Source organism: Pseudochaenichthys georgianus, chromosome 9, assembly GCF_902827115.2.
Source record: "Pseudochaenichthys georgianus chromosome 9, fPseGeo1.2, whole genome shotgun sequence".
Taxonomy (NCBI): Eukaryota; Metazoa; Chordata; class Actinopteri; order Perciformes; family Channichthyidae; genus Pseudochaenichthys; species Pseudochaenichthys georgianus.
Window position 1 is genome coordinate 30382591 of NC_047511.1, and position 13481 is coordinate 30396071.

The 13481-nt window shown below is 45.2% G+C and overlaps 1 protein-coding gene across 3 annotated transcripts in view; it reads right to left on the reverse strand.

The window, feature by feature from the left end:
- Positions 1–13481, reverse strand: part of LOC117452380 (tetratricopeptide repeat protein 28-like) — a 190948-nt gene that overhangs the window by 12615 nt on the left and 164852 nt on the right. For all 3 annotated transcript variants that reach the window (XM_034090975.1, XM_034090974.1, XM_034090976.1), the window contains 6 exons: positions 12830–13374; positions 11095–11618; positions 6303–6412; positions 3365–3494; positions 3056–3274; positions 1113–1272 (listed from right to left, as the gene is read on the reverse strand). In XM_034090975.1, the coding sequence (XP_033946866.1) occupies positions 1113–1272; positions 3056–3274; positions 3365–3494; positions 6303–6412; positions 11095–11618; positions 12830–13374 (1688 nt within the window). The remainder of the gene's footprint in view (positions 1–1112; positions 1273–3055; positions 3275–3364; positions 3495–6302; positions 6413–11094; positions 11619–12829; positions 13375–13481) is intronic.

Consider the following 13481-nt stretch of genomic DNA (forward strand, 5'->3'; position numbering starts at 1 on the left):
CTTTATTTCGCACACATATGCTCTCCCCCATTCCTCTCCATCCATGTCATTTCAGAGTGCTGCCTCTCTTTTTCTCCACTCTGGAGAATGAATGGGCTGGTAAGTGGTGCCATATTGTGCCCATCCAGGCGCAGTGACGTGTGTACAGCTTCCCATTGGAGTAGTAAATGAGCTGGTAATGGGGCAGGAGGGCCAGGCTGCTAGGGTGGCGGAGGCTGGCACTGGGCAGACCAGCTTGGCACTATGGATCAAACCCCAACTAGAGAACAACGGCAATGTCAAATGGTGTGTAGACGCCATGATGTCAAAGGGTGATTTTAGCTGTCGATATATCTCGCCACCATTTCCTCCTGTAGAGTCCCATATGGCTACAATCCCTGTTCTGCTCTTTAACCACCAGCCTCGGCTTCTTTGAATTGTACTCCATTGATTCTTTCATAACCTTCTTCCCATTCATCCTTATACTCTCAGGAAATCCCATCCTCTCTTCCTTTAGTTGTCAGGTTTAATGTTTGTTTGGTGGGTTCAATAGTCTGGCTATCCAAAGAGCCATTATTCTGTCTTATTTATTCCACTGTGGTGAGAGCGGAGTACTTTAGAAAGGTAGTAGAAGCCTGTCATCACAGGGTGCAATGGGGCATAACACTCTTTTACAAACACATACTTTCTGAATGATAAAATAATCCCTTTTACAACTAGCTCTAGGGATTAAAGTGTAAGTGAAAGTGTTAATCTTTGTTGTTTGTTTGGGCTACACTCTTGAGGAGTCATGTAGTGTTTACATTGGCTTCTGATGACCGTCTAGCGCTTTCCAAGTGCACTTGGTAATCAAACAGTGATTTGTACTGGCTTTCTTTCATTTGTTTGTCAATAAAGTGTATGTGGGTATGTTTTCTTCCTTGTCTGCTAATCTATTATTGCTATCCCTGCTCAGGAAAAAGACAACATAAAAAAGTTGGATGGAGACTAAATAGGTACTGGGTTATTAGTTATAAGAGCAAGCAGTGCAAACTTTCAAGCAAAAAGTCCTAAATGAGTGTTTCACATGCATAATGAGCTCATAAACAAACAGTAGACGTTTCCTTTCACTGTGACAGCTGTACAAATCTCACCTGCTGTAATACGACTCAACTCCCAGAGCTTCACGGGCACTAGCGATGTACTGCTCCAGCGAGGAGCCGCAAACCACCCCTCCGTTGCCCCCCTCCTGGAAGTCAGACCCTACTTCTGACATGCCCTCGCCCAGATACACCTCATGAAACTTCAGGATGCCTGTAGAAAGAGAAAAGTGGCAAAAACGACTGACTGTTTTAGTTAAATTGCTTATCTTCTTTTGAATTACTCGCTCATGTCAGGAATATTGGATGGATTCAACTGGAGGCTGTGAGTGAGGCAGTTTGCAGCAGTGCATATGTTGAGCAAAATGAATAAAACAAATAATGTTCAATAAAATATAAGAGTAGGCTGCCTGTGCCATCTGCCGCCCGCCATGAGAGTGTCAAGCAGAAACATCTGAGTGGGGCGGGGAAGAGTACACTGGATGGAGAACAGGCTGTGTGTGTGTACTGTGTAGGTGTGTGAGTTTGTGGGTGTGTCAGTGCTGTATAAATAGATGTGCTATCATGTCGATTTCGTATTAAATGCAATTGAATGGGCAGTATATGCAATTCCGGTCTATAAAATGTCACATAATTTACACTACTGAAGTAATTAGGACCTTTAGAAGCTCTTTTGAGTGAGTCTTTAGAGTAGGCCATGTTTGTGTGCCAGCTGAATGCCAGGGAATGCCAGGAAGTGACAGACAGGCGATTAGTGAGCAAGCGGCTCCCTATTAGCTTGGGGTAATATTCAGCGCTTTGAAGATCTCCACTGGTCCCTGTAGTGTTCCTCCCCTCCGTATGACTAGTGCTGGGGGGGGGGGGGTCAAGTTCATCTGGTTGCCAGGGAGCTGGATATGATCAAATGTTCAGGCTTGGTGGCAAGGGACATGGGTCACGGCTCTCATTTCCTCTCATTACAGCAGAGAGCAGAAGAGAGCCAAGGAACAGCGACGGGGAGTCGTGTGACATGCACTGTAGTTCACCCGCAGTCTGCCTATTCTTTTTGTGAAACTGGAATTTCACGAGTCATATAAACAAGCTGCATCTTAATCCCTCTGCCTGTGTGGTGTTACTCAGTGTGCCAACAAAAGATACACAATAAAAAGCACACAAAGAAGTGCAAAAGTACAGCAATACCACCAGAAAATCCAAAGAAAAAAGGGAACAGAAAAAAAGGATGAAAAGAGAAAGCCAAATTATGTTTGGGCTTGGTGCAACAGCTAAGTGTTTTCCTGTTGGCATGTGCAGAGATGTTGCCGATGTTGTTTGGCTGTGTCACTTTCAATTAGCATGGTTCATTGGGGGACGCCTTCTGGGGTGAGAAGCGAAGCAGGGGGCAAATCCTAACAGCAGAGTGGCAGGTGGCACTGCCGCTTGGTGTTAAAAGCTGGCCTTCTTACCCCTGCAGCTGACAACAAGCTACAGCCTCTAGGCTTTCATACACTTTGATTTGAAGCAAGCATGTGTAGTTGTTATAGCTTTACACTTTGTACAAGAAAGCTGCTTCAATACGACGGAGAGTTTTTTATGTCCACATATTTACAGTTTGTGTTACATTATTGAATATCCTTTTGTAATAATATGATGGCCTTTAGCTTTCATCCTTCCGTTTTTGTAATTGAATATTCACGTAACCTTAGTGTATTACAAGACATATTCTGTATGCAATATTTCTCAAGGAATGTAACAACTTTAAGGCGAAATAAAATAAAAGTGGTTCCTGGGTTTTCTGCCAAAGTGTAAAGTTACCAGTACCATATGGCCAACTGTTATAAGTCAGTAAAATAGGGGAAATTTGAAACCTATTCACCCAATATGATTGTTCACATACAGTGAGTTACACCAGAAAAAAAATTCTAAGGCAGAAAATAAAAACAATAAGGGAGAAAGTCTTTCCTACATTCCTACAAAAAGCTATTTTAAAACAGAGCCATAGCCAGAGAGTCGGTCCTTACCTGCTCCTGGAGCCAGCAGCCAGCTGTACAGGTAGCCAGCCGCCATTGAGAAATAAAGCACCAACGCCCTCTGGCTGTTGACGGTGTCCAATATGTGCTCCACTGTTACCGGGGTGTAGGGGTCCGAGTCCTGCTGGCCTGTCTGCCGCTCCACCAGGAGGTCAGCGAAGGCTCGTGTGCGACCCCGCTCCGCCACCGCCAGAGCCTCATCGTGGTGGCCTGTGTGGATTCAGAGGTCAGAACTGATTAACAGGTATATGCTTAGACAAATTGAAGAATTGAAGGTATGAGAGGTGTCTATGGGCATACCTAGGCTGACGAGGACCCTTTGGAGTGCCTGGTAGCAGGAGGTTTGCAGGTCGAACAGGGAGAGTTTATAGTCTGTGCTGTGCTGGGCTTCATGGCGGATGGTCTCAAACAGTGCAGAAGCCCGGTAGAGCTGAGGATAAACAACAACAACACATTAGATATTCGTAGTTGGCTCAGTTTCAACATCATACATCATTTTAGCTCTGATTATTGTGGAAAGCGTCAGTGCAGGTTTTATAGGTTTGATGATACAATGTAAGCAGTCAGGGCACAGTTCAGACACTACGGATAAAAGTGTCCAACAAATCATACACCACTATGCATGGACATGATTAGCCTTTTAAAGAGGGAGATTCATTGTGGCCACAAGATGGCACAATCCCACCTCAGCGGTCATCACTTATGAGACCCGCTGCCCTCCAATTCTGCTTTTCTCAACTGAGGAAAGTCACATAATGTAGCTTGATGAATCCCCATACAACACAAGTAAACCTCTCTTCGGCTCCTATTCGCCTGGACAAGGGAAAGGGCAACGAGAAGCTAAACCATTACCTGGGAATCTTGGAAAGACAAAAAAGAAAATCTTTGTAAACGCACTAGGCCTGTCTGCGTTATTAGACCTTTCTATTCAGTGCTAGACATTGGATTGAGATAGGGAAAAGAGACAATGGAAAGGTGGGGCAGCAGGCAGTGTTGCACGTTGGCCAAGCGGAGCTGGCCAGGAGTGCTGATTCATGGGAGCCTTTATTGATTTCCTATTTGTGCGCCTATAGCAGCCCTGTAGGGTGACTAGGGCCGTTATAGAGCCACTCTCCGGGAGTCCGGGGCCAGCAGAGAGGCCAAAGCACTCTGCTCATACTGCTTTGATCACAGTTTATACAAGACAAAGAACTGCAGTGAAGAAAAGGTGGATGAAGTGGATTGTATCAGCATTGTGGGTCGGGTAAGAGAAAGAAAAAAAGAGCGTGTGCCTTGCGTGCTCACATAATATGCATACACTGTAGCTCGCCTGGCATATCCCAAGGTCATGCAGGAAAAGTGTGTCAGAGTGAACGGGGAGAGTAGAGATCAGCATAGAATCTGTGAGCTCTGCTGCATTAGTGCAAGTAGACGGAGCTGCTGGTCTCAGGCTGATTCTGCTGATAGGACTGTGGGCAGACTGCTGCAGTGCTAGTTTAATCTGTAAGCCTTGCAGACATCCCTTTAAGAGTGAAACTAATTTCTCACAGCGCCTTTCCTCTTCCCTGACCCCTTCTGGCACAGATGAAAGGGGAAACAATCCCTAATGTGCTGCGTCAGCAGTGACTCGCCTTGGCTGTGGTACAGGTAAAAAGCTGCCACATTCTTCAGCTGCTATGCATTCAGATAGCACTCCCATGTTTTACAGCTCTGACACTAACATGGCTTTTATCTGGCAGGTTAAGTGAATGTCAATGTCACTGAATCACAGTGGAGGTTGATCCTTGCATGCCTCTAATGATTTTTGTAAAATAACCTGCCTGATAAGCTCTCATTCTGTGTGGCAGATGATATCAGATGAATAAAGAAAATCTACAGTAGACCACTGAATGTATTGATCCATGTTCTCCTTACATATGAATGTGAGGGCATCTCAGAGGGAGCATGCGCTGGTAAAATAGCTGATTATAATCAGGACACGTCAATCTGCGTGTCACTGTGAACACTAGGATCACAGACATGGTGTTGAACTACAATTGGATTGAAATATTTAGAGAATAAGGAACATGAGGTCAAGAACTCTCATTCCATCCACACCTATGGATGCTATATGAATTTTAATACAAGCCGATAAAAATGAGGTTTGAAGTGGGTCAGGGAATTAACCAAGGTCACCTGTAGCAACAGGCCAGCTCATGAATAACCATTTGATGTACACTCTGAGGAAAACAGTGTCCTTTCTCAGCACCAATTCACCCTGTGGGCTACAATCTGACATGGGGAGAAACACATGGGAAACACACGGGATCTATGCATGTTAGGACAAAATCAGCCCACTGTTAACATGCCCTACTAAGGTTTTGAGGGCAAGTGTTAAACTGGAAAGCAAAAATGCAGTGGAAAATATGTTGCATCGGGAATAAGAATAAGAATAATATTTTGCTTTAATCCAACACAAATTCCTCAATATGAGTCATGAGCCTTTGCCATAGTCACCACCTTGGTCAAGTCTTTCTTTTCTAACTCTTGTTACAGATAATTGCAAACAGACAAAGTTACTTTTGACAGAAACAGAAAGCTATCTGGGTCACATAGATGTGCGTAGCGTGTGCATATCATACCAGAAATGTTTTGGACTAGATTTTGAAAATGAAAGCAGCGGAATAACATCCCTACAGACACACGTGAGACAGCAACTGCTGTTCACAGACTTATGTGTGGATACACAAGCAGAGAAAAATCAAATCAAATCTTGAGCTGTGGTGTGTGGACAGACTGTAAAGAGAGAAGTTAAGGGCATATTCCATGCTTGCCAGGTGGGCAGTGGGCTGAAGAGGAGGGAGTGTGTGTATGTGTGATGTGGAGGCTTGGGACTCCCGAGACCATGCACGAAAAAATATCCAGTCATCTGTCGCCTGTCTGCTGAGATGACAGCATTTACCAGCTTGACAGACTCCTCAGCATATTGCCAGCGGCCATGTTCAAGCTCTACGGCCACCTCTTCTCCTGTTGTTCTTCGTCCTATGGGTCATTTCTTTTACCATTGGGCTTTACTTAAAACTTACATTTCACACTCCAGATCATCTATTTCCCTACTCTCGTTTGTAGTCTTTGCCGACCAACAGATGTGCGCTTATTAGAGGTCAGTCTTAACTACGAGAGGTGGATCAGCTGGAAGGAGTCCAGATGGAGGAGAGGAGAGGAGTCGGCTTGAGAGTAGAGGCAAGGCTAGAAGAGGCAGCAGAAGGAGAAGCTTTACCTGATGTTGGGCCTCCTCCAGATTCCCACTGGCCCACAGAGAGAGCCCAAGACGATGGCGGATCTTCGCCTCGTCCTCACGCCGAGCCAGCTGCTCTGCAAGCCGCAGGCCTGTCAGGAGGGGGGGAAACGGGAGCAGATGAGAGTAAAAATGATTCAGAGCAGGCAGACTCTTAGGTATCTTTCAGAGTAACAGATGTAAGCATAGCGTGGGACTGATGTTCTGACAGCGAACAGGTTTGGATATTTGGCCTCAGTTGTAAGATACTGCTCATACTGTACCAGGTCTACAACACACACACACACACACACACACACACACACACACACACACACACACACACACACACACACACACACACACACACACACACACACACACACACACACACACACACACACACACACACACACACACACACACACACACACACACACACACACACACACACACACACACACACACACACACACACACACACACACACACACACACACACACACACTCCTGCCATGGAGGGAAGCTGTTAGAGCACTAATCGGACTGCATAGTAATCAATGGTAAGCATCGACTGGCTGAGCAAACACAAACGCGCTCCCAATGCTTGCATAAAAGAAGCCACACAATATCATGAAGACGTCGACAAATATTTGCAAACACAGTGATGAGCTAATAATAGACTCACAGCGCAAAGCCTACTTTGTGACGTTTTCTGTGAGTTGTTTGGGAAGCCAGGGGAGGTTTGAATGTGCCTGTGTACGCATGTGTGTGTGGGTGTGCATGTTCAGTGAGTGCCTGTGTAAGATCAACTGGCGAGGATGCAGTTTGTTTTTCACTTCCAATCCCTCAAACAGTGAGGCGTTTGTCACATCTTTGCATGTGTCCTCAGCCTGCCTGTCGAGTACTTGGTTCTGCCCAATTACTGGGATGAAAATGCCACTCCACAGAGTACAATGATGAAGAAAAAAGACCACAGTATCACCCGCAAGGTGCTAAACGCACAGCAAGCAGTCTGCTGTTTGCAATAGGCTATTGCTCATGCACAGTCTCACTTAACACAGGCCCTCTTTTCTCTCCTCTTGCTAGTGCAATTGAGGTGTCTAAACATGCTTTTGGTCAAAGAGGGGAGACAAATGGGCCAAGCGACCCTCATCCGAGTCCGCTTCCCCGGCATTCCTGGAAAACAGTCTGTGGCTGGACCAGATAAGCCAAGAACAGAGAGCATGACCTGAAACAGTCATACTATTCCGCAGGACCCAGCACACCACGCAACCGTAGACTTCATGGCTCCTCCACGGCCACGTTAGGCGGCAGCCTTTGAAGCCGGCAACAGTCTCCCCCTCGCCTTATCTTTGCACACACCCTCCCTCGGTCTGCCTGCCTGCCTGCCCTCTTCCCCCATGCATCTGCCGTGCTCCTCTCTCCCTCTGCCTCCCGTATTCATTTTCTCATCTCGGTGCCTGTGTCTCTGCCGGCCCCCCCTCTGCTCTCTCTACCTGTTTCATCTTGACTGGGGTGGCAGTGCTTGCAGGGAATCTGCACTGCTTAGAGCTCATTAGGCACTGGAGCAAGAAAGAGGAAACAGATCTAAATTATCCTTTTCATTCTCTGACAGACTTATCCCTCACTCATCTCAACTCCAACGCTGAAGCCTTTCATCTGCACGCACACACACAACCACGCACACCGGAAAAAGCTTTCTTTCTCTGAGAAGCTCTGTGATAGTACTTTATGATCAAGCCTGAGTGTCAACCAACTCTATGTTTTCTTTATTCTCCAGCTGACAGTGAAATAATACATTGGAATCATGACTCATGCTGATCTCTGTCTTTCCCTTCAGCCCGCTTGCCATTCTCTTTCTTTCTCTCCTCCCCAACTCTCTCATTCCCTCTGTTCTCCCGCTCTGTATCATTCAGTGTCTGTCACCGTCTTCTCACGTGCCTTCGGAGCGCCTAGCAGGCACAGTCACGTAGCAGAAGCTGACACGGGGATGTGGCCGTGGCTGGCTGCACCCTGAAGAGCAACTAGAGAACACTTTAAAGGCTGCTTGACAGCTGGGGGAGAGATTCTCTCCAGCCCCCGGGCCCACGCACCTCTGGCTTCAGACACAAGCTCTACGTGCAGACACAACATACACGTGCGCTGGAACAAGGACATCTCACGCACTGTAGAACCGCAAGTGTGCTGTGGCGGAAACAAAACACCCCGGCACATGCGCGCTCATGACACATGCACGCTCATGGCACATGCGCGCTCATGCCACATGCGCGCTCATGACACATGACAACACAGGACACTTTGATCATGACCGCATGCAGAAAATAAGAGTGGGTCATTTACAGTAAGTGCAGCATATCATTTTTTGTAGGGAAATACTAGTAATCCTTGAAGGAAAAAAATACATGTTCAAAATATACACTCTTACTGCTGTATCTCCCTATTCCAACATTTGACTACAGATCTCTAACATGTAGTGTAGATAATGTTATTATCATACATATGAAAGTCAAAAGCAAATAGCTTTCCTTAAATGTGTGAAATAATGTGAGCTAGGCTTATTCTTTTGTATCCTTTTTCAGATTTTAATCACTAAAATGTATGATGAGGTACATTATTTTGTCAGCTCTGGGCCAAAGAAACTAGTAAAATAAAATATAAAAAGAGAAAGAAAAATAGCCACATAGATCTACAAAGGTTAGAAGCAGAACGTTTATCAGCAGCTCACTTTGCCATCTGACAAATCCCTACTGACATTTCACCAGCAACCAACATTCAACATTTGTAGCGTAAAAATAGACACATGGAGAACTGCGAGGGGTCCGCATATGATGATGAAAGGTCCAGACATTTCACACTGTGATACCTATCATCAAACTGCATTTCATTTATAATCCTCCTGACAAGCTGTTCAAAGGGTTACCTACATGAATGTGCTGTATTACAAATCCTGATTCAGTTCTATTATAGTGTTGATAACACTGAATAAAATCGCATGTTATGAAAGACAACATTTATATACTCGGTACATGATCCTGCTATGTTTTATGCTCCGTTTTACACATGATTGAGGCCTGTTTCTTACATATCCTACAGATTTCATACAATCCTCAACTATAGGAGTTCAATCTCATATGTATTTTGTACATGTAAGCCAAGATACAAATACATGATCTGTTCATATACAAATGATTTAAATGCTACATTTTCAAAACTGATTAGATTATAAGAATATCTGCTTATTTACTTTTGTTTTTATTCCAGTCTGCATTTATCAATATACGATCACATTTTCCAGGTTAAAATATAAAGCATTAGTTACAATTTGATCAAGAATAGCTTTTGTAGGTTAATATTCTTACTCCATTAGTTGTGGTTCCATAAATGAAGCGTGGAGAAACTTTAATACGTCCATTAGTCGCTACAATGACGGCATTGATTTAATGACACTGCCGAGTTAATCGTTGAAAAGGTGGATCTTGGTGGGAAATGCCTCTTTTGTTTAATATTCAGACAGCGATGTGTAGTGCCATTTAATGTAAAATACAGGAACTTGTGGAGTAGTTTGAACATTTGAAGTGACAGAAATAATGTCTGCCTATCATCACTTAATTGATGTCTTCATGTGTCTTCCACTGAAGCCTTGTTATTCTGTGTTACTGTGCGATACAGGATAACCGTCAGACACACATTTAAGACATGCAATGATTTGGAAATCACAAGTTGCCAACAGTATCTGCACTAGTTCAGAGCTGCCTTTCTATCCTTTCATCTAATTAATATCAATTAATATAATATTTTTCGATAAACAAAAAACAAGCATTGCAGCATGAAGAACAGAAAAAAGAAACACACAACAAGCAGTTTGAGAGGAAAACAAATAGAAAAACTGAAGGGAGAATAAACCTCGCCAACTTTTCGGTCTGGGTAGGTTGGCCAGAAATAATTGGCTGTCAGCGATAGTGAAGGCACTGTTCTTTTTCGCAGCCAGACCGAGGAACAATACAAGGACAATGCGGGGGACAACAGGAGGACAGGGTAGAGACAGAATGGCCTGTCGCCTTTAATAGAGCGGACGGAGGAGAGAGAGAGGAGATTTATTCCTGCTCCTTTGCATTCACTCCCTGCTGGGTGAAATATACAACTGTCCTCTTACACAAGCTGCAATTTCCATGGATTCAAACTGAGTTGGGTCGTAACACGGTGGGTGTGCTGAGAATGAAGTCTGTTAACGGGCACAGGCTAGGCAGGCGATGTGGACATTAAGCTCACATTCACGGAGGCTTCCACTTATCCCATCTTGGGTGACAAATCCTTCCTGCACCGTCACTAACATAATGAATTTCTGAGGGGCCAAGCTGCAGGTTTTTACTTCCCCGTAATCTGCAGGGGACAATGAAGCACGAGAGGCAGTAGTCTGTCAGCCACTGTGTGAAAAGATTCTTTGCCACCTGACTGCAAAGAACCCTCTGAGAAAAGTAGATATAGAGGTGTGAAGGACTGCGAGCAGTAAACAGCAAAAAATGCCTTGGCGTGCATCCTGATTTGTTTTCACAGACATACACACACAAATGCTTCTACCTATACGGCACAGAAGACAACACAAACGCATAATATATACACAAAATCCCCCTGTGCACTTATAACACATACACAAACACACAGTCACTAAAAATGTGGCAAAGGCTTAGCAACAAATAGGCTCTGAATTGCATATTCATGAATGCACAAACTCTAAGCCTATCAGCTCGGACAACAAAGGCAATCCTCTCTGCCGTTCCCCCGACTCACTCACCTTCCTGCAGGTACATGACAGCCTGTGAGTAGTTTTGCAGTGCGTGGTGTGTCCTCCCCAGGCTGCCATAGGCCAGTGTCTTGGCAGCCAAGTCATTAGTCTGAGCCGCCACACTCAGGTGCTGCTCCTGGAACACCACCGCCCGCTCGTAGTTCCCGAGCGACTCGTAGGTAAGGCCCAAGTTCCCATAGGCGCGGGCCTGGCGCGCGGGACTGCCCGCTTCCTCCGCAATCTCCAGGTCACTTTGGTGGCATCGCAGGGCCGTCTCATACTCTCCCATAGATTGATATATAGTGCCCAAACCGCAGCTGGCGTCACCCTCTAAGATCCGGTCCTGGGTGTCACGGGCGATGGTCAGCTGACGCTCCAGACAGGAAATCGCCTGCTCGTAATTTCCCAGCTGGCTGTGCAGTGCGCCCAGTTCACCGTAGGCCTGAGCCTTGCCTCCACACTCCCCCAGCTCATGAGCCACGACCAGACGCTTCTCAAAACACACAAGCGACTGCTGTAGGTTTCCCATGGCCCTGCAGGTAGAGGCAGAAAACCAATGAGATTAGGAGTCAGATAAGAAACCAACAAGACAACCTAAAGTAAATCTGTCGTTGGCTTTTTTGTCAAATTGAACAAATAGAGAGATATCTCCAATGCCCACAACACTCAAAATAAGATTTGCTTATCTCATATCTAGAGGAAACTGTATTCTTGATTCATACAGATACATATCAAGTCTCCTGTAACAAAAACCAGATAACACTAGATAATTTCACTAGATAATTTGTGTTGTAAATATTATATATATTTATAACAATGATGATAGCTGCTGATGTGAACAGACTATGTGTGTGAATGGCTGTAAAAAGTCAAACTGAAGCTCTGTTTGTAACACTGTGTACCATCCTTTATTACAAGATGGGTCAGCTGTCAAAGGATTCTCACTTCCATCCTCTAGTGTATGTGTTTACAGAGAGGCATTCATCCTGTTCTCAACATTTCATTCCCCTTCACAGCCTTGAAATTCTTCAAACAGACTTTATTCACATACTCGGGCATCTCAACAATTGCTGGATGCTGGTTAAAATGGAGCATTCACAGAATGAAAGCCTTAAGCTTAATTAATGATTTGTGATAATGCATGTGTTTGACTAAGAGCGGTTAGAAGGCGAGATGGGTTTGAGTGTGTCTATTATTCCCCCCTAAAAACGTGCATGGCTAATACTGGCGTGCGTGATTGCTGTGGAGCCGCGCCGATGACGCACAATGAGAAGAAAATCATCTGCGAAATGAGGATTTCAGCAAGCCTCTCGTGTTGTATTTGCTCTGTAGTCTCCTAGGATGCTATGGGCTCTTTGAAGCATAAGGAGAAATAGAAGGGAGAAGAGCGACAAGATGTAAGAGGTCTCCTTGAAATATATGTGCTTCCCTCAGTTTCAGACGTCTGTGTGCCAAAGCCTCTTTGCATACAGATAAGGCCGGGGCCGCTAGGCTTCTGCTGAGACAGCTAGCATCATCAGCAAGGTGTCTCTAAACTATGGTGGTCCTTTATAGTCAGCGCAGCGAGGAAGATAATATGCAAAGTAGGATTACCGTGATTATTAGTAATACCCAGTAAATACAATTATCTGCTTCTGCAACAGCTAGGGGATATTGACACTGGTGCGTTTTACAAATACTGAAAAGCAATTTTCCTACCCTTGAGAAAAAGTGAGTTTGAAACATTAGTTGAAAGCAGACTCACCTGTGTCCATTGCCTAAGCCTCTGTAGGCCTTCTCCTGGTCCTGCATGCGGTTGAGGCTCTGGGCCACAGCCAGATACTGGTCATAATACTTGATGGCTTCCTCAAAGTCTCCCAAAGCCTCATAACAGTCTCCCAGGTTTCCATAGGCCCTGCCCCTGTCCATCATGGCCTCGTTGCCACTCAGCTGCTGTAAAGTGGCCAGCTGCTGCTCCAGATAGCCAATAGCTTCCTCCATCACGCCTACATTCATTTTAGTGATGCCCATATTCCCGTACACTTGAGCCTCCACTACGGGATCCTTCAGCCTGCGACCTAGCTCCAACTGCTCCTCGTAGCTCTTAAAGGCCATGGCGTATTTCCCCAGAGCCATGTAGACAGCTGCCAGGTGACCGTGGGCTTTGCACTCTCCTGGCAAGTCGCCCAGCTCTTGATAGACCTCCAGCTCCTGGGTGTGGTAGCCTAGAGCTTTGTCATATTTCTGCACAAGTCTGTAGGTGGCCCCGAGGGCGGCATAGGCACATGCCTCCATCCTACGCTCCTTAACCTGAAACAAGACAGAATTTCATAATGTCAGCATGAGGGAAGTGATATGAGTGATATCAACATTACATTCCACATGACATTTCCTATTTATATGATGAATGGTTCTGG